Source organism: Hemiscyllium ocellatum, chromosome 9 (genome assembly GCF_020745735.1).
Source record: "Hemiscyllium ocellatum isolate sHemOce1 chromosome 9, sHemOce1.pat.X.cur, whole genome shotgun sequence".
In the NCBI taxonomy this organism is placed as follows: domain Eukaryota; kingdom Metazoa; phylum Chordata; class Chondrichthyes; order Orectolobiformes; family Hemiscylliidae; genus Hemiscyllium; species Hemiscyllium ocellatum.
Window position 1 is genome coordinate 73,564,802 of NC_083409.1, and position 21,200 is coordinate 73,586,001.

The following is a 21,200-nucleotide window of genomic DNA, read 5'->3' on the forward strand; positions in this document are numbered from 1 at the left end:
TACTGCATTGGGAACATAGACAATAATGCCTCTTATCCTCAAATAATTTGAGGAAAAGAGGAAAAATGTTTTAAAGTCACCTTTTGTAAACAATGCATCATCATTAAACTCTCATTGTATTTACTTTGTTATGCAGCATTTCCTTGTAATTATCAAATACATTTTTATGTAACTGATTAGATTATGAACTAATTATTCAGGTAGGCATAAAATAGAAGTGCAGAATCTAATACACATAAAAAAACCACGGGTTTATTGAGTGTTAATCCCAAGAGAAATAACTCAACCTAGGAACTCTACATTTTTATGATAATATTGCATTCATTCACACCTGATAATGCCAATTGCCTCATGTGCCAACTGTAGTTAAGTGCAAAACACTTGAATTATTCCCTGTGTGGATGAGAGTGGGGAGAAAATAAAATGTAGTTGTAACTGGGGATAGTATCATCAGGAGCATAGACACAGTTCTCATGCCCAAGATAGACAGTCCCAAAGACTATGTCTGCCTGTACCTGGGTTCAGGATATCTTGTCTGGGCTACAGAGGAACTTGGAGCAGGTGGGAAAGAGATTCAATTGTCGTAGTCCATGTAAATACCAATAATATAGGCAAAAGAGGTCCTGCTGAATAAATGTGATCCGCAAGTGGCTAAATTAAAAAACAAAAAATTTAAAAAGCAATAATCTTTAAATTACTACCCAAGTCATGAGGTAACTACATAGGTTCAACAAGATTAAAGAGGTAAACATGTGGCTTAAAGATTGGTGTGGGAGAAATGGATTGACATTGGCATCAGTAGCGGGGCAAGAGCAGGCTATTCCAACGGGACATGCTCCACCTGAATTATGCTGGAACCAGAGAACAGGCAAATTGTATGGATGGGAGGAGATCAGTTGCTTGGAAAATTAGAAAATCAAAGATAAAGGAGAAGATCGGATTGCAGTCTAGTAGTGGGGTTGCTTATTACAAGAAAATAAAAGGAATGTCGTGTTGTACCAAGGATGCATTAAACTGTAGGTAAATTCAAAAACAGAAGACTCTGTGGTGGAGATGGCTCCACAAATATCCCCATACTCAATGATGGAAGAGCTCAGCACATCAAAGCAAAAGATATGATTGAAGCATTCTAAGCAATCTTCGACCAGAAGTGCTGAGTGGATGATCAGTCTTAGCCTCCTCCAGTGGTCCCCAGTATCACAGATACCAGTCTTCAGCTATTTTGATCTACTCTACATGATGATATCAAGAAATGATTGAGATACAGAATTAGCACCACAACCATAAACATCCATTCCCTCCACAACTCACTGCTTTGTGGATCAACCTATAGTATGAAATCTGCAGTGGTTAAGAAAGCAGCTTACCACCACTTTTTCCAAGAGCTATGGTGACAGGCAATAAATGCTGGCCAGCCAGCAACACACGCATTCTATATGTCTTTAGAAAAAATTTTAAGACTTCACTCAAAGTATTTTAAATAACGTGAATGAACTAATGACAAACTTAAAAGTTTTTGCTATTCACTCATGGAATGTGGGTGTCATTGGCTGGACCAGCGTTTAATGAGTTTCCCTAGTTGCCCTTGAGAAGCTAATGATTATAATCTCATAACCGTTATGGAAACATGGTTACACAGGAGATCAAAACCAGAAATTTAACATTCAAGAATATTTGAGCTTTGAGAAAGATGGGAAGGATGGAAACATTGGTGGGGTAGCACCATTACAAAAAGTTGAAGTGAGGACAGTTATGAAAGATGATCTAGTCTTGAATGATGTAGAGTCCATTTTGATAGTGGTGTCCAGACTCCAAACAGTAACTGGTCTGTGGGAAAGGGTATAAATGAACAAATAGAATGAACACGTAAAAAGAATAGAGCAATAATTATGGGTGACTTTAATCTTCATGCTGATTGGATCATCAAATTGGAAAGGGTAGCCATGGCAACAAATTCATAGAGTGCAAAAGGGATAGTTTACTAGAGCAATGTGCCATGGTGTCAACCAGGAAACAGGCTATCTCAGAGTCATAGAGATGTACAGCATGGAAACAGACCCTTCGGTCCAACACGTACATGTCGACCAGATATCCCAACCCAATCTAGTCCCACATCCCAGCACCCAGCCCATATCCCTCCAAACTCTTCCACTTCATATACCCATCCAAATGCCTCTTAAATGTTGCAATTGTACCAGCCTCCACCACTTCCTCTGGCAGCTCATTCAAACATATGTACCACCCTCTGCGTGAAAAGATTGCCCCTTAGGTCTCTTTTATATCTTTCCCCTCTCACCCTATACCTATGTCCTCTAGTTCTGGACTCCCTCACCCCAGGGAAAAGACTTTGTCTATTTACCCTATCCATGCCCCTCAAAATCTTGTAAACCTCTATAAGGTCACCCCTCAGCCTCCGATGCTCCAAGAAAAACAGCCCCAGCCCCTATAGCTCAAATCCTCCAACCCTGGCGACATCTTTGTAAATCTTTTCTGAACCCTTTCGAGTTTCACAAAATCTTTCCAATAGGAAGGAGACCAGAACTGCAGGCAATATCCCAACAGTGGTCTAACCAATGTCCTATACAACCGCAACATGACCTCTCAACTCCTGTACTCAATACTCTGACCAACAAAGGAAAGCATATCAAACACTGCCTTCACAATCGTATCTACCTGTGACTCCACTGTCAAGAAGCTATGAACCTGCACTCCAAGGTCTCTTTGTTCAGCAACACTCCCGTGGACGTTACCATTAAGTGTATAAGTCCTGCTAAGATTTGCTTTCCCAAAATGCAGCACCTCACATTTATCTAACAATTTTGGAACTGGTAATAGCCAATGAGTAATAGATAAAGATCCTCTAAGAAGCATTGGTCATAACATGATAGATTTTAATACTCAGTTCAAAAGTGAGAAACTTGGGTCAGAAACAACTGTGTTTAACTTAAATGAAGGGCATTGCAATGAAATGAGGATAAAATTAGTTGGGCAGACAGATTAGTAGGAATGACAGGAAGCAAGTGATAGCAGACATTTAAAGAGGTGACCCTCAGTAAACTCACATCCCAATAAGGGAGAAAGATTCTAAAGAAAGGGATAAACTACTCAAAGCTAACCAAGGAAGTTAAAGTTGAAGGACAAAACATACATAATGAGGCAAAAGTCAGTGATAATCCTAAAGACTAGGTTAAATTCTAAATCCAGTAAAGGAAAGCTAAAAAAAAATAACAGAGACAGGGAAAATAAATGACGAGGGCAAACCAGCAAGGAATATAAAAACTGACAATAAGAGCTTCTTTAGACATAAAAAGGAAGAGACTGGTCAAAACATACCGTTTTGACTGGTGTTTTAACAGACTTCTTTGCTGTGGTATTTGGTGTTTTAGGAACAAACATTTTTGTTGATTTCTTCCGAAATTTTACATCATCCTCTTGCTCCTCATTCTCACTGCTACTTTCACTCCTTTGTTCTTTGCCAGGAAGGTATTCATCTTCATCAGATGCTTCGTTATCCTGATCATTGCTTATATCAAGTGAAGATTTGTGTTTAGAAATAATACTGTTGGAATCCAAGTGCAACAAAATTTATAACAGTAACTGTGCTGGGTAATGAAAAATTGATACATGTAAAGGAATTTCCAGTATTTCAGTCAGTGCAGGTTTCAAATTAAGGTCAAGGGTATCCTTCAAATGCTAACTAGATAAACACACTGCAGATCCTGATACATGCGAGACAGACAATGTTTTCATCATGGCCAATGCTGAGTTAGTAAGCAGATGCTGACACTCAACATCTAAGCTTCAAAAATGGAAATATTGCTGGGTATCAGAGGGTTAGAGATTAAAAAGTAGTGATGATGCTGGAATCCAAAATGGACAAGCAGGAGGCTGGAAGAATACAGCAAGCCAGGCAGCAGCAGCAGGTGGAGAAGTCAACGTTTCAAATATAACTCTTCTTCAGGACTGGGGGTGGGGTAAGGGAAGCTGTAGATAAAGGGAGGGTTTGGGGAGGAGCCAATTGGTGAGGTAGCGATATGGGAATACAGGTAGAGAGTACAGCTTGATTGGTCAATAGGAGAAATGAATCCGGTTGATGGCTGGGTCAGTAAGTGGAATGGGGGGGGGGGGGGGGGGGGGGTTTGCTGGGAAGGGAGGAGGAGGAGGAGCTGGAAAGGGAGTCAGGAGATGGGAAGGGAGGTTATTTGAAATTGGAGAACTCAATATGGAGTCGTTGGGGCTGCAGACTCCGCAGGCAGAAGATGAGATGTTATTTCTCAAATGTGTGGTCTGATTCACTGTGGCAATGGAGGGCTGAGGATGGTCATGTCGAAGAGGGAACTGCAGTAATGCAGAACATCACAGGTTTCATCAATATCCTTAGAGATGGAACAAAAACTATAAACAGAATTTTCTAGAAAAATGGCGATGAACATGAGAATAACATGGTTTCCATGTAATCACGTTTTCTGCATAAGCTATCACAATACAAACTCCTGTGAAAGACATCACCTTCTCCATTTCTACTCATGTTTGGTGTTCCACATTAAGGGTCTTCCTCACTCAAAACTGATGACTAGTACAATCTTTTAATTCATAATGAAAGACAGTCTTTACATTTAAATTTCAGACACTCTCAATCAAACAGCTATCTTTAATTTTATGACTAATTCAAGAAATGAATCACAATATCATGCAATTTATTAAAACTGAAAAGTGAACTTCAATCTAAAATACATCACATCGCACTTGCTATCAAATTTGTACAGCATAAAATCAGAGATTCCTTTATAGAGTCATAGAGGTGTACAGCATGGAAACAGATACCTCAGTCCAACCCGTCCATGCTGACCAGATATCCCAACCCAATCTAGTCCCACCTGCCAGCACCCGGCCCATATCTCTCCAAATCCTTTCTATTCATATACCCATCCACATGCCTCTTAAATGTTGCAATTTTACCAGCACCCACCACTTCCTTTGGCAGCTCATTCCATACACGTACCACCCTCTGTGTGAAAAGATTGCCCCCTTAGGTCTCATTTTTGGCTTTCCCCTCTCACCTTAAACCTATGCCCTCTAGTTCTGGACTCCACAACCCCAGGGAAAAGACTTTGCCTATTTACCTTATCCATGTCCCTCATAATTTTGTAAACCTCTATAAGGTCACCCCTCAGCCTCCGACGCTCCAGGGAAAACAGCCCCAGCCGGTTCAGCCTCTCCCTATAGCTTAAATCCTCCAACCTTGGTAACATGCTTGTAAATCTTTTCTGAACCCTTTCAAGTTTCACAACATCTTTCTGATAGGAAGGAGACCAGAACTGCACGCAATATTCCAACAGTGGCCTAACCATATCCTGTGCAGCCGCAACATGACCTCCCAATTCCTGTACTCAATACTCTGACCAGTAAAGGAAAGCATACCAAACGCCTGCTTCACTGTCCTATCTACCCGCGACTCCACTTTCAAGGAGCTATGAACCTGCACTCCAAGGTCTCTTTGTTCAGCAACACTCCCTAGGACCTTACCATTAAGTGTATAAGCCCTGCTAAGAGTTGTTTTCGCAAAATGCAGCACCTCGCATTTATCTGAATTAATCTCCATCTGCCACTTCTCAGCCCATTGGCCCATCTGGTCCAGATCCTGTTGTAATCTGAGGTAACCCGCTTCGCTGTCCACTACACCTCCAATTTTGGTGTCATCTGCAAACTTACGAACTGTACCTCTTATGCTTGCATCCAAATCATTTATGTAAATGACAAAAAGTAGAGGACTCAGCACCAATCTTTATGACACTCCACTGGTCACAGGCCTCCAGTCTGAAAAACAACTCGCCACCACCGCCCTCTGTCTTCTACCTTTGAGCCAGTTCTGTATACAAATGTCTAGTTCTCCCTGAATTCTGTGAGATCTAACCTTGCTAATCAGTCTCCCACGGGGAACCTTGTCGAACACCTTACTGAAGTCCAAATAGATCACACCTACCGTTCTGCCCTCATCAATCCTCTTTGTTACTTCTTCAAAAAAACTCAATCAAGTTTGTGAGACATGATTTCCCACGGATAAAACCATGTTGACTATCCCTAATCAGTCCCTGCCTTTCCAAATAATTGTACATCTTGTCCCTCAGGATTCCCTCCAACAACTTGCCCACTGCTGACGTCAGGCTCACTGGTCTACAGTTCCCTGGCTTGTCTTTACCATCCTTCTTAAACAGTGGCACCACGTTAGCCAACCTCCAGTTTTCCGGCACCTCACCTGTGACCATCGATGATACACATTTGCAGGAAGAGAAAATAGAAGCAACATTAATAATTGCAAAAGCTTACTTTAAGTACTGTTTCAGAATAGTTGAACAGTTCTGTGCAGACTTTCTTCGAGACCTTGGAGTCTCAGTGACATTTTCTATCTTACTTTCATTTTCCTTTCTCTTTGCCCTAAAATTATTAAAGTAGACAAAATAGAAACTGCTTCATTGATTGAAAATAGTGTACAATTACACAAGACCCATTAAAAACAATGGGATAGATTTTGTACCCAAGATTTACTTACATGTTTAACTTAATACCACGTATTTGGATTTCCAGATGACCTTTGATAAGGATGCTGCTAAATTAAGTAAGATCCCATGGTGTTAGGAGCAAGGTACCGGCATGGATAGAGGATTGACTCACTGACAGAAGGCAAAGAAGGGGTCTTTTATTTTTCAGGATGGCAGTCGATGTCCAGTTGAATTCCACAGGGGTCAGTGTTGGGACCACAACTATTCACATTGTACATTAACGATCTGGACGGAGGAACTGAGGGCATTATTACTAAGTTTACAAATGACAAAGTTAGGTATAGGGACAGGTAGTGTTGAGGGAGCAAGGAGGCTTGCAGAATGACTTGGACAGGGTAGAAAATGGACAATGAAGTTGCAGATGGAATACAATGTGAGGTTATGTGCTTTAGCATGAATAGAGGCATGGACTATTTTCTAAATGGGGAAAGGCTTCAGAAATTTGAAGTACAAATGGTCTTAGGAGAACTAGTTCAGGATTCTCTTAAGGTGCCGGTGTAGTTAGCAGTCAGGAAGATAAATGTAATGCTAGCATACATTTCAAGACGGCAAGAATACTACAGCAGAAATATATTGCTGAGGCTGGAGAAGGCTCTGGTCAGATTGCATTTGGAACATTGCAAGTAGTTTGGGTTCTACATGTAAGGAAGGGGGTATAGAGGTGGTTTACAAGAATGATCCCAGGGATGAAGGGCTCATCATATGTGGAATGGTTGAGGACTCTGGATCTATACTTGGTGGAGTTGAGAAGGACGGTCAGGAGGGGGCTGTATCTCATTAAAACTTACACAATACTGAGAGGCATGGTGAAGATAGAGTCATAGAGATGTACAGCATGGAAACAGACACTTTGGTCCAACCCATCCATGCCAACCAGATATCCCAACCTAATCTAGTCCCACTTGCCAGTACCTTGCCCATGTCCCTCCAAACCCTTCCAATTCATATAACCCATCCAAATGCCTTTTCAATGCTGCAATTGTACTAGCTGCCACCACTTCCTCTGGCAGCTCATTCCATACACACACCACCCTCTGAGTGAAAATGTTGCCCTTTAGGTCTCTTTTATATCTTTCCTCTCTCACCCTAAACCTATGCTCTCTAGTTCTGGACTCCCACACCCCAAGGAAAATACCTTGTCAACTTATCCTATCCATGCCCCTCATGATTTTATAAACCCCTATAAGGTGACCCCTCAGCTTCCAATGCTCCAGGGAAAACAGCCCCAGTCTATTCAACCTCTCCCTAAACCTCAATTCCTCCAACCCAGGCAACATCCTTGTAAATCTTTTCTGAACTCTTTCAGGTTTCACAACAACCTTCTGATAGGAAGGAGACCAGAAATGCATGCAATATTCCAAAAGTGATCTAACCAACATCCTGTACAGCCGCAACATGACCTCCCAACTCCAATATTCTGACCAATAAAGGAAAACATACCAAACGCCTTCTTCACTATCCTAACTACCTGCGACTCCACTTTCAAGGGACTATGAACCTGCACTCCTAGTTCCCTTGGTTCAGCAACACTCCCTTGGACCTTACCATTAAGGTATAAGTCCTGCTAAGATATGCTTTCCCAAAATGCAGCACCTCACATTTATCTAAATTAAACTCCATCTGCCACTCCTCAGCCCATTGGCTCATCTGATTATGATCTTTGGTAACCCTTCTCACTGTCCACTACACCTCTAATTTTGGTGTCATCTGCAAACTTACTAACTAAACCTATGTTCACATCCAAATCATTTATATAAATGACGATCCTTGTGGCACTCCACTGGTCACAGACCTCCAGTCTGAAAAACAACCCTCCACCACCACCCTCTGTCTTCTATCTTCGAGCCAGTTCTGTATCTAAATGGCTAGTTCTCCTTGTATTCCATGAGATATAACCAGTCTCCCGTGGGGAATCTTGTTGAACGCCTTACTGAAGTTCACATAGATCACATCTACTGCTCTGCCCTCATCAACCCTCTTTAGTTCTTCAAAAAACTCAATCAAGTGAGCAACTGCATTTCTAACCTCCTTCCAGTAATGAGTTCATTGTTCTGAAACATTAATAGTCTCTCCAAAAATGCCTTTACGCTGCCTGATTTCCAGATCATTCCCAGCATTTTCTGTTTTCATTATCATGCTTTATTAGGTGCTACATCAACATAGCAATGAAATATAAATTCACACGTAGGCTTCCAGCCTCATTCCTGATGAAGGGCTCCTGCCCAAGACGTCAATTTTCCTGGTCCTCAGATGCTGCCTGACCTGCTGTGCTTTTCCAGCACCACTCTACTCTTGACTATGAATTCCCCTCCTCTACTTAAGAAATAAAAATGTGACATTGGAAAGATTAAAACATTATGCAACTTACCTGTGCAAATCAGTTATTTTGTCATTCTTTCGGGACTGGCTTGAAGAGACTTGCTGCTTAATTTTTGGTTTGATGTGAATAGGTGTTAATTTCAAAGTGGCAACTTGAGTGTTCATCTCATTGTCTCCATTCAGTTTAATAGGAGAGATGGTATAATTTCCAGGTGACCCATTCTGCAACTTCTTACTGGGTGAAAGAGCATCACCTGAAACACCATTAAAATGTTGTGTGTATTTCATAGCTGCAGATTCCACCAGTTGAGGTATTTTTGCAGCAAAAGTGGCCTTATCACCATCTTCACCTAACAATTCTGACAAAATATTTCCTAGATTACTCTTATTAAAATCTGCAAATGGAAAAAAAATTTAAATCATTTAGTCAAGAACCACAAATATCTAAGTATATAAAGGGCATTGCTAAATCAAGAAATAATTGTTTTCTGCAACACTGTCATCAATTAAAGAGCCTCGAAGAAACTAAACTAGTTCTGTATCAAGAATCAGAGGACACTACTACTCAGATAATCTATCCCAACATACGAATGGCCTTCATACAGAATGTAGAAATTTATAAGATGAGAGGGAATACTTAGCACCCATGTCTCGCAACTCCCAATATAGAGTTCCTTAATAATGTCTGCTGAGATTACATACAGGCAGTCCAGAAAGTTGATAAATGTGTTTGTATTTTAGTTTAATACGGCTGTATTGGCTGTATTACAAAATCAGTATACAGGTTACATGTTCTCTTCCACAAATGGCAGGATTATGCTAGATCAATTGCTAATTTTAAATCTGAGGGGGATTTTTTTTTGTTGTTAAGCAAAACTATTGCCAAAGGCAAGTTTATGGAGTAGGGACACAGATCATCCATGATCTCACAGAATGGTTGAAACTTGCTTGAGTGGCTAAATAGGCCACCACTGTTCCTTGCCTTTCATCAAAGAGATCTGTGAATGACTAGATTGAATCCATGACCATAACTTTCCAGGTATGTCCAAAACAGCAAATGAAGTACTATAACAGGACGAATCCCTAGAAAAATTAGATCAAGGCCTCAAGACCATGGTTGCCTTCAGCCTTTGGTTTATTGAGAGTTGGAAATTCAGCATCTCCTCCAAAGTAATTATTAGAGACCTACCATTTTACATCTGTATTTCTGTATTACATCTATCATTTCTGTATATTTCCTCTAGGTATTGTGTTCTTGACGCACAAAGCACATCAAAAATTAGGTGCAGCACAAAACATTAAAATTTAGGTGCAGGCTCTGAGACACTTACTTACCAGAAAGAGGAAGCTTCCTCCTTACTTTTGAACTGCTGTTCTCCACATTTGTGATTTCTGTACTCCGCTTCCTACCGTTGGAATTTTTCTGATCAGAACAGTTAGATTTCCCTTCATCCACCATGAAAGCACAATGTTTGGAATGGTGGTTAACAACATTTCTGCTCAATGTTCCATCTCCACTGTCAATACTGTAAACCTCTGAATCTCCAACAACGTCACACTGCTTTGGAAAGGAATTTTCACAGGACATCTTCTGTAGCCTCCTGGGTAAGGGATCCAAATTCTTATGGTGATTATTAACTTTCTTTATGGAAAAAGTATTTTTAGGGAGCACGTTAAAACGTTTTCCATCCCACTTTAACTTAACAAACAGAGAATCATCACCAGGTTCAATGGAAGGAAATGGTTTCTCAGGATCAATCTGGAAAACCTAAAATAAGTTTAGATGTTATAAGATAGATTTAGAATTAATGTAAAACATTCTTCGATGCTATTCATGAATATTTAGTACCAGTGACCAACTGTAGCAAGGCCAAGATAAGTATGAGCTTTTAAGCAACAAATACTGGACATTACCAGCTCATATCTACATGAGATTTTCCATTCAAAAATTATTTTTTTAAAACGTGGATTCATAATTTTTCAGTTCAGCGCCCAAAACAAAAAAAACATAGGGCATCCTGTTCTGACTGGTGAGGTCCAACGTACCCAAATATTGGCCATCTGCCTTTATTCTTAGAGTCTGCAAGATGCACTGGTGCCAATCTAATACAATAAACCAAGTGGCAGATTTCTCCTGGAAATGTGTCTGGTTACCACACTGAGAAATCATTAGATCAGTCAATGTCTGAGGGAAGGGCATGAATGAATTTGCAGATCAATGTCTCAAATTCGTGTTCTTCATTTTTCACCAGTCGTTGTGCTACACAATTTCCACCTTCAATTTTCTGTCCCATTTTCCAGATTATTTCTTTAGGAAAAGAACAAAATTGATTGGTTTGCAGCCTTAAATGTATCTGTCTTGCACAATCATATTCATAATTCTGTTTATAATTCTTATAAGCAATTCCCAAACCGACTGCATAGATTCTAGCCAATACTACATTTTACTTGACCACAACGAAGTGTCTAACAGCACTGATTTATCAGTAATTTTTGATGCCTAACTGCACCCACACCTACTCTACCCCGCCTTGGGGCCTCTACGGGCGAACAAAATCTTCAAACAATCACCTCATTGCATAGTTCCCTAGGAAAGCATTAGTTTATTGCTCCATATTCACTCTTGCCAAGATACTTTGAAATTCCAAGTGGACGGAGTTCACAGAATGTTCACATTTCCTAAAAAAAGGTCAGCCAAAACAAAGATTTATAATGTAATCCCACAAACTCAGTATTGGTTAGGGGAAATTGGTCATGCTATATTGTCCATAGTATTCAGGGATGTGTAGGTTTGGTGCATTAGTCAGGGGTAAATATAGGGGAATGGGTCTGGGTGGGTTACTCTTTGGAGGATTGGTGTGGACTTGTTGGGCTGAAGAGTCTGTTTCCACACTGCAGGGATTCTATGGAATCTGTGAAGAGAGCTCCAGAATAAATCAGAACTCAAGAATGGGCTACTTTCTACTTTACCAAACATGTAGGTGAAAAGTAATAAATTATTATAAATTTGTATAGTACTTAATTAAGACTTAGAAAATAAAAACAAAGTGGTCCTTTTTTGTTAATAAATTCATGAGATATGGGCATCACTGGCAAGGCCAGATATATTGCCCATTCCTATTTGCCAAGAGGCCAATAAAGAGACAACCATATTGTCATGTTTCTGGACTCATATAGACCAGACCAGGTAAGGATGGCAGTTTCCTTTCCTAAAGGACATTACTGAACCAGATAGATTTTCCCAACAATCAATAACGGTTTCATAGTCATCATTATTCTCTTAATTGCAGATTTTTATAAATTCAAAGTCCACCACCTGCCATGGCAGGATTCAAGTCCAGGTCCCCAGCACATTACCTGGGATTTTGGATTATTAGTCTGTCAACAAAATACCACTAGGCCAGAACATCCCCATGTCACTACAAGATTAATTCAATTTTCAAATCATTGTGCAAATTCTAAGCATAGCTCGCAAAGGAAATGGTTGGGGAAGAGATTTTATGTGGCTTTTCAAGGGATGCTGATGATCAGTTCATATGAAATTAAATGGCGCAATCTTTTAATATATGGATTAAAATTACCATAAGAATTGCTAAATTGTCTAAAATCCATTCACTTCACTCATGTCATCAGGGATGAAACCTTTACCATCTTTACTTGATCAGGCTTGCATCACAAGGCAATTTTACTGCTTTTCAGGGCACCTAGGAATGGGGAGTAAATGCATCACAAAGAGAAAATAAGTTCTTCTAATCCAAGCTATGTCATCAATTCAGCCGACCAAACTAGTACAGACGCAGCGCTACTGATTAGATTAGATTCTCTACAGTGTGGAAACAGGCCCTTCAGGCCAACAAGTCCATAGCGACCGTTCACAAAGCAACCCACCCATTCCCCTACATTTACCCATGACTAATCCACCTAACACTCTGGACAATTTAGCATGGCCAATTCACCTGACCTGCACATCTTTGGACTGTGGGAGGAAACCGGAGCACCCCGAGGAAACCCATGCAGACATGGGGAGAACATGCAAACTCCACTCAGACAGTTGCCCGAGCCGAGAATCGAACTGAGCTCCCTGGCACTGTGAGGCAGCAGTGCTAATCACTGAGCCACTATGCTGCCCCATTCTTCCTCCTAAAATTGCAAAAATGTGAAGGTTGTAACTTCTATGTACAGTAAAGCAGTGTGAAATCTGTGGAAATCCTGTACTTCATTCTTCCACTTCTAGGCAATGCAGAACTTAGCCTACTCACAGGACTAGATATATTGACCAAGCTACAACAATGAACAAGACACAGCAGAAATAGTTAATCAAACTAAGAAGTTTCTCGTACATTTTTATAAGACTGAAAATAATGACAAAAACGATCAGCATAGCCTTTAGGCTACTTTTAATTGAATATCCTTAACTGAATGATTTTTTAAAAGTTTTCCAACACCATATCTGTACTGATAGTTCATGAATATACAAATGGACAAAATTGTTCAGGAATTGTTCAATTTCAGTTTCAGTTACCAAAAGCTTTCATTTCATTTCTTCTGTCTTACGAGATATTAATTCCATTTTAAAGCATATGGGTAATGTTCAATACACATATCAGGCAGATAGCTCATGCACAGTAATATCCCTCAAGCAGGAATGGTGTAACCTTATGTTTTAAACCAACTTGTTCAGATGCGTTGATCTTTCTGGCTCAGAGATAGTGGCATTACCACTGCACCACAGGAGTCTAAAGCAATGATATAAACTTATTCAACACCATGGATAAAGACAATGACACCTTGAACAAATACAACATCCAAAAGTACAGCATGTGTGACAATGGAACACTGTAATTAATGTGTCAGCCTCAATCAACTTACATAATCAAGACTTACTTTTACAGCCTTGATCAGGGTTTCTGCACTGATACAATCATCACAATTAGAGACTTCATATAAGAAGATCTCCCTAGGGTGGGCCTCTCTTCCCAATAATTTCTGTTTTGATTTTGGTATTTCCTCAATACGAGTAAACCATTGGACCACTGCAGTCTTGGTCGGATGTTGCTGGGTACCTGGTGAGAAGAATAAGCCAGCAAAAATTAAAAGTGACATTGAAAACAAACAGGCTTGTTTCAAACAATGTGTTCAAAAATAGAGGGATCAGAGTCAACAGAGTTTTAAATTAAATGATCTTCAACACAATCCAAAGTTGAATTCCTATTTTCACATTCTTTTGCTTATACCCTAAATGGAATCTTTCCTGGTATATAGCTACATAGCTCTCTGGTAAAAACAAGGACTGCAGATGCTGGAAATCAGATTCTAGATTAGAGTGGTGCTGGAAAAGCACAATAGTTCAGGCAGCATCCATGCAGTACTGCTCCTCGGATGTTGCCTGAACTGCTGTGCTTTTCCAGCACCACTCTAACCTACATAGCTCTCAGTTGACCACTGTAAAAAGCAAGTAGAATGGTCCAATCTGGATTTATACAGCCAAAGGCATAAATATACATAGGTAATTCATGAACCCAACATGTGCCACACTACTAATATTTGTGTAACTAATATTTCCTGTAAATGTAGCACGACTTACAGTTCACTACACATATTTGAAGCAGAAACAATCATGAGGTTAATATAAGAGAACTGTCCTTACCATCCTCAACTAGCTTTAGCAATTTCGCCACATATGGTTGATCCTCATCTTCACTTTTGATTAAAACAAAATCATTAATGTTGATGCAATGTTTGGAAGTTCCTTCACATTCTACCTGGACACCTCTGAAGAAGCAAAAAAACCAAATTTTTACAAATATGAAGCATGGTAAAACATCTTATGCATTTCTCAACAAGTAGCATATAGAAATTGTACAAGGAATGCATTTGCAGCAATTCTTTCTTTGCAGGGAGCTAACATGGATTGCATGACAATTGTACCTTCAATGAATGAATAGCAAGCTTATGTTTAATGTTTTACAATTATAAATTCTCATATTTTGACACAGTTCTACTGCTTTATTATCTTTATGCAGCTGCAAACAACTGCATGAGTAACACTCCATTCAAATTTCTGAATGATGAATTCAGATAATTTTAGGAAAGGGAGGAAAAATAATTAAATTAAAAATACAAAAGTGAAAGTGGAAAAGCACCGTGGCAATTTTGAAATACATTATACAATTAAAACATAGGCAAAGTGTCAGCCATGGCTCAGTCAATGGGACTTTTATCACAGTCAGAAGACTATGTTCAACTCCAAAGACTTGAGCTTAAAACTGCGATTGTTATTCCCGTGCAGCACTGAAGACCTCTGTATTGTCAGAGACGCATCTTTCAAAAATTATGTTAATCCAAGGCCATCTGTGCTGTTTCAGGTGGATGAATAAGATCCCACGTCTATTTCAAATAGCAGTAGATGCTCCCCTAGTACCCTACCAGCAAGATTTGTTAATTCAAACAAGTAGGTCTAAATATTTAATTTTGATGCCTTGTGCTCGGTGATAAATCAACTTGTTCAAATGTGATGATCTTTCTGGCTCAGAGATAGGGGTCTTACCACTGCATCACAGGAATCTAAAGCAATGATATAAACTTATTCAACACCAAGGATAAAAACAGATGACACCTTAAACAAACACAACATCCAAAATTCTGGATTAGTGGTGCTGGAAGAGCACAGCAGTTCAGGCAGCATCCAAGAAACAGCGAAATCGACGTTTCAGGCAAAAGCCCTTCATCGGGAATAAAGGCAGAGAACCTGAAGTGTGGAGAGATAAGCTAGAGGAGGGTGGGGGTGGGGAGAAAGTAGCATAGAGTACAATAGGTGAGTGGGGGAAGAGGATGAAGGTGATAGATCAGGGAGGAGAGGGTGGAGCGGATAGGTGGAAAAGGAGATAGGCAGGTAGGACCACTCCAGACAAGTCATGGGGACAGTGCTGAGCTGGAAGTTTGGAACTAAGGTGAGGTGGGGGAAGGGGAAATGAGGAAACTGTTGAAGTCCACATTGATGCCCTGGGGTTGAAGTATTCCGAGGCGGAAGATGAGGCGTTCTTCCTCAAGGCGTCTGGTGGTGAGGGAGCGGCGGTGAAGGAGGCCCAGGACCTCCATGTCCTCGGCAGAGTGGGGGGGGTTGAAATGTTGGGCCACATGGCGTTGTGGTTGATTGGTGCGGGTGTCCCGGAGATGTTCCCTAAAGCGCTCTGCGAGGATGCGACCAGTCTCCCCAGTGTAGAGGAGACCACATCGGAAGCAATGGATACAATAAATGATATTAGTGGATGTGCAGGTAAAACTTTGATGGATGTGGAAGGCTCCTTTAGGGCCTTGGATAGAGGTGAGGGAGGAGGTGTGGCCGCAGGTTTTACGGTTCCTGCGGTGGCAGGGGAAGGTGCGAGCCCCAGCTATGCCTGTCTCTTTGTTGGCTACGTAGTAATTACACCGGCACCACTCCCCAACTCATCCTCCGCTACATTGACGACTGCATTGGCACCACCTCGTGCTCCCGCGAGGAGATTGAGCAATTCATCAACTTCACCAACACATTCCACCCTGACTTTAAATTTACCTGGACCATCTCTGACACCTCCCTCCTCTTCCTGGACTTCTCCATCTCCATTCATGACGACCGACTTGACACTGACATTTTTTACAAACCCACTGACTCCCACAGCTACCTGGATTACACCTCTTCCCATCCTACCTCTTGCAAAAATGCCATCCCGTATTCCCAATTCTTCCACCTCCGCCATATCTGCTCCCAGGAGGACCAGTTCCACCACAGAACACACCAGATGGCCTCCTTCTTTAGAGACCACAATTTCCCTTCCCACGTGGTTAAAGATGCCCTCCAGCATCTCGTCCACATCCCGCACCTCCGCCCCCACCCCTCCAACCGTTACAAGGACAGAACGCCCCGGTGCTCACGTTCCACCCTACAAACCTTTGCATAAACCAAATCATCTGCCGACATTTCTGCCACCTCCAAAAAGACCCCACCACCAGGGATATTTCCCTCCCCACCCCTTTCCACCTTCCGCAAAGACAGTTCCCTCCGTGACTACCTGGTTAGGTCCACGCCCCCCTACAACTCACCCTCCCATTCTGGCATCTTCCCCTGCCACCGCAAGAACTGTAAAACCTGTGCCCACACCTCCATCCAAGGCCCTAAAGGAGCCTTCTACATTCATCAAAGTTTTACCTGCACATCCACTAATATAATTTATTGTATCTGTTGCTCCTGATGCATTCTCCTCTACAGTAGGGAGACTGGGCGCCTCCTAGCAGAGCACTTTAGGGAACGTCTCCGGGACACCCGCACCAATCAATCACACCGCTCCATGGCCCAACATTTCAACTCCCCCTCCCACTCTGCCGAGGACATGGAGGTCCTGGGCCTCCTTCACCGCTGCTCCCTCACCAGACGCCTGGAGGAAGAACACCTCATCTTCCGCCTCGGAATACTTCAACCCCAGGGCATCAATGTGGACTTCAACAGTTTCCTCATTTCCCCCCCCCCCCACCTCACTCTCGTTCGAAACTTCCAGCTCAGCACTGTCCCCATGACTTGTCCTGCCTGTCTATCTCAGTTTCCACCTATCCACTCCACCCTCTCCTCCCTGACCTAGCACCTTCATCCCCTTCCCCACTCACCTATTGTACTCTATGCTACTTTCTCCCCACCCCCACCCTCCTCTAGCTTATCTCTCCACGCTTCAGGCTCTCTGCCTTTAGTCCCGATGAAGGGCTTTTGCCCGAAACGCCGATTTCACTGCTCCTTGGATGCTGCCTGAACTGCTGTGCTCTTCCAGCACCACTAATCCAGAATCTGGTTTCCAGCATCTGCAGTCATTGTTTTTACCTCATTGATTTTACAACATCCAAAAGCCCAGCATTGTATAATGTATTTAAAATTGCCATGGTGCTTTTCCACTTCCACTTTTGTATTTTTAATTTAATTATTTCTCCTCCCTTTCCTAAAATTATCACAAACTCAAGTGATAAATAGGTGATTGCTCAGAGAACCAGTCTTTAGAAGAGATGATTTTCTCAATGCTAATGTTCCTATTCTACATTCCTAGACACAGACTTACACTAAAGGTGATAGCTGAGCATTTCTCATTGGGATAAATTTTATTGTAAATCTGACAGCTCTGACACTGATATGGAGTGTTAATTACACCTCATTCAATTTCTCCACCCACCTTCTCCAAATTGTTAAGAACTAAAAGCTAGACCATTTACAGTATGACACGGTTTGGCACTTATTTTGTCTTTATTTATTCTCACCTATTTACCATGAAATTAAAATACAGTGTTGCAGACACTTATTTCCACAACAAACACACACCTGTACAAAGCTGATTACAGGCAAAGCTGTAAACTGGTTACAAATTACGATTAATTCAGTCTCTTGTTTGGTCTCCACCTTCCAAAAAGCAGGCCTGGTATCTTAGATTGGTTTTGATGTTTTGAAGTTGAAGTGAGAGTCTTTCACAGAGAATTTTCAGTAAGCTGTGATGCTTCCTGCAAAGTCAGAAATCACACAAAATCCGGTTATAGTCCAATAGGTTTATTTGAAATCACAAACTTTCAGAATGCTACTCCTTCATCAGGTGAAGTGGAGAGAAGGGGTCCTAAAGCTTGTGGTTTCAAATAAACCCATTGGACTATAACCTGGTGTCGTACGACTTCTGACATGTACCCCAGACGAACACTGGCACATCCACATCATGCTTCCTGCAGTTTAATTTCTGAGAGGTTGGCTTCCAAGTGAACTTGAAATTGGAACAAGCTGAGGGACTCCTTCTCTATTTGGATTACCTGCTTACAAGTTATTGCCATTAATTACGATGGCCGTTTGGACTGTAGCTAGTTTCGTGGTGAACAGAGAAATTCTGCCTGCAAGCAACTTCTAGCTGATTTTAAAAGCACATTACAAACATTGCTGTCTTATCTTTTGATTTTTTACAATTTATAGTTATTTTCCAAATAAAGTGGGTGATTTGAGACAGTGTTTGTGTTGACGATAATAGCTTTTTAAATTAGTTTCACTGAAGGGCATTGATTCGTATCAGTCTGGAATCCAATATTCATTTTGTTCCTCTTGGTTTTAATCAACAAATAACATCAGGTGATCTTAGACCCTTTTGCAGTCTTTTGTATCCAGTTTTACAATGCAATTTGTTTGGAGTCAAGAAAAATACTGAGGCATGACAGTAAATGGCATAACCTACTTCCTGACAATGCTAAAATTAACCAAGAAGTGCTAGAAGAATATTTATTAAATCAAGAAATTTCTCTGTCACCATTCAGCATTGAAAATTCCCACTGACCTTTGATGGTGATGACACATCATTCATTATAATTCATAGATCCCAAGATACTGAATTAGTCTGTGCCCACACACCGAATAACATTGACAACATTCATGCTTGGACTATCAATGACAGGCATTCCTGCTCAAGTCCTGGGAATGTCATGGAATACTCTACACTAGCCTGGATAGATGTAGCTGAAAATGTGTTGCTGGAAAAGCGCAGCAGGTCAGGCAGCATCCAAGGATCAGGAGAATTGATGTTTCGGGCACGAGCCCTTCTTCAGGAATGAGGAGTGTGCGCCAAGCAGACTAAGATAAAAGGTAGGGAGGAGGGACTTGGGGGAGGGGCATTGGAAATGCGATAGGTGGAAGGAGGTTAAGGTAAGGGTGATAGGCAGGAGTGGGGGTGGGGGTGGGGGTGGGAGTGGAGGCGGAAAGGTCGGGAAGAAGATTGCAGATCAGGAAGGTGGTGCTGAGTTCGAGGGTTGGGACTGAGACAAGGTGGGGGGAGGGGAAATGAGGAAACTGGAGAAATCGGAGTTCATCCCTTGTGGTTGGAGGGTTCCTAGACGGAAGATGAGGCGCTCTTCCTCCAGCCGTCGTGTTGCTATGGTCTGGCGATGGAGGAGTCCAAGGACCTGCATGTCCTTGGTGGAGTGGGAGGGGGAGTTGAAGTGTTGAGCCACAGAGTGGTTGGGTTGGTTGGTCCGAGTGTCCCAGAGGTGTTCTCTGAAACGTTCAGCAAGTAGGCGGCCTGTCTCTCCAATATAAAGGAGGCCACATCGGGTTAACACTGATGAAGATAGCCACTACGTAGTTCAAAGCATCCTGTTTGATCAGCATCTTAAGCATTCATTCCTCCACCAATGTACAGTGGCAGCCCAATCACTGATTTGTTGATATTCTCGTATGTGTAAGGTCGAAGTAGCAACATTGTTTCTGTGGGTATCTTGGCAGAACAGTGTGATGTTAAATGAGTACAAATGTTGAGAGAGCTGGCTATTCATATTGTCATCGTTGGTGCTTGAGGGAGCCTTTGCTGCTGTGCAAAGCTCTAGCTCTCTTGTGTACTTTGTATGCTGTCTACAAGATGTGCTACAAAAAACATTCACGAAGAAGCTTAACATCCGAAAAATTAGAATGATGTGTTGCATCCATGGTGCCAGGATCAAGAATGTCTCCGAGGGGAAAGGAACAAGCAAGAGGTTGTTGTACACATTGGAACTGACAACACAGGAGGGAAAAAGGATAAGATTCTTAAGGGTGAATATAGAAAGTTAAGCAGGAATATGAAAAGGAGGTCCTCAAGCGCAGTAATATCTGGATTGCTCCCGGTGCTATGAGCTACTGAGAGTAGGAATAGGAGGATAGAGCAGATGAATGCTTGGCTGAGGAGCTGGTGTAGGGGAGAAGGGTTCACATTTTTGGATCACAGGAGTCTCTTCTGGGGTAGAAGCGACCTGTACAAGACGGATTGCAGCTAAATTCAAAGCTAACATGCTGGCAGCGAGATTTGCTGGAGCTGCTTGGGAGGATTTAGACTAGTAAGGTGGGAAGGATGGGACCCAGAGAAATAGGGAGGACAGAGATCAATCTGAGACTGGTGCCGTTGGGAAAAGGAGCGAGTCAAACAGTCAGGAACAAAGCAGAGAATAAGGCAGAACTGGTCAATGAAACTGCATTTATTTCAATGCAAGAGACCTAACAGGGAAGGCAGATGAACTCAAGGCCTGGTTAGGAACATGGGACTAGGCCATCATAGCAATTACAGAGATGTGGCTCAGGGATGGACAAGACGAGCAGCTTAATGTTCCAAGATAAAAATGCTATAGGAAGGATAGAAAGGTGGGGCCAGAGAAGGCTGGGGGGGGAGTAGTGTTTTTGTTAAGAGATAACATCATGGCTGTACTTAGGGAGGATATCCCTGGGATTACATCCAGGGATGTTACTTGGGTCGAACTGAAAAATACAAAAAGCATGATCACCATATTGGATTGAATTATAGGCCTCCAACA

The 21,200-nt window shown here is 41.7% G+C and overlaps 1 protein-coding gene across 2 annotated transcripts in view; it reads right to left on the bottom strand.

The window, feature by feature from the left end:
* Positions 1-21,200, bottom strand: part of orc1 (origin recognition complex, subunit 1) — a 33,226-nt gene that overhangs the window by 9,445 nt on the left and 2,581 nt on the right. Inside the window, exons 2-7 of one of the 2 annotated variants that reach the window (XM_060829832.1) lie at positions 14,527-14,651; positions 13,764-13,942; positions 10,215-10,647; positions 8,929-9,133; positions 6,328-6,435; positions 3,334-3,523 (exon numbers count right to left, since the gene is read on the bottom strand). In XM_060829832.1, coding sequence (XP_060685815.1) covers positions 3,334-3,523; positions 6,328-6,435; positions 8,929-9,133; positions 10,215-10,647; positions 13,764-13,942; positions 14,527-14,651 — 1,240 coding nt within the window. Of the gene's footprint in view, positions 1-3,333; positions 3,524-6,327; positions 6,436-8,928; positions 9,275-10,214; positions 10,648-13,763; positions 13,943-14,526; positions 14,652-21,200 lie in introns of both variants that reach the window. The other variant, XM_060829831.1, reaches the window with a different exon arrangement.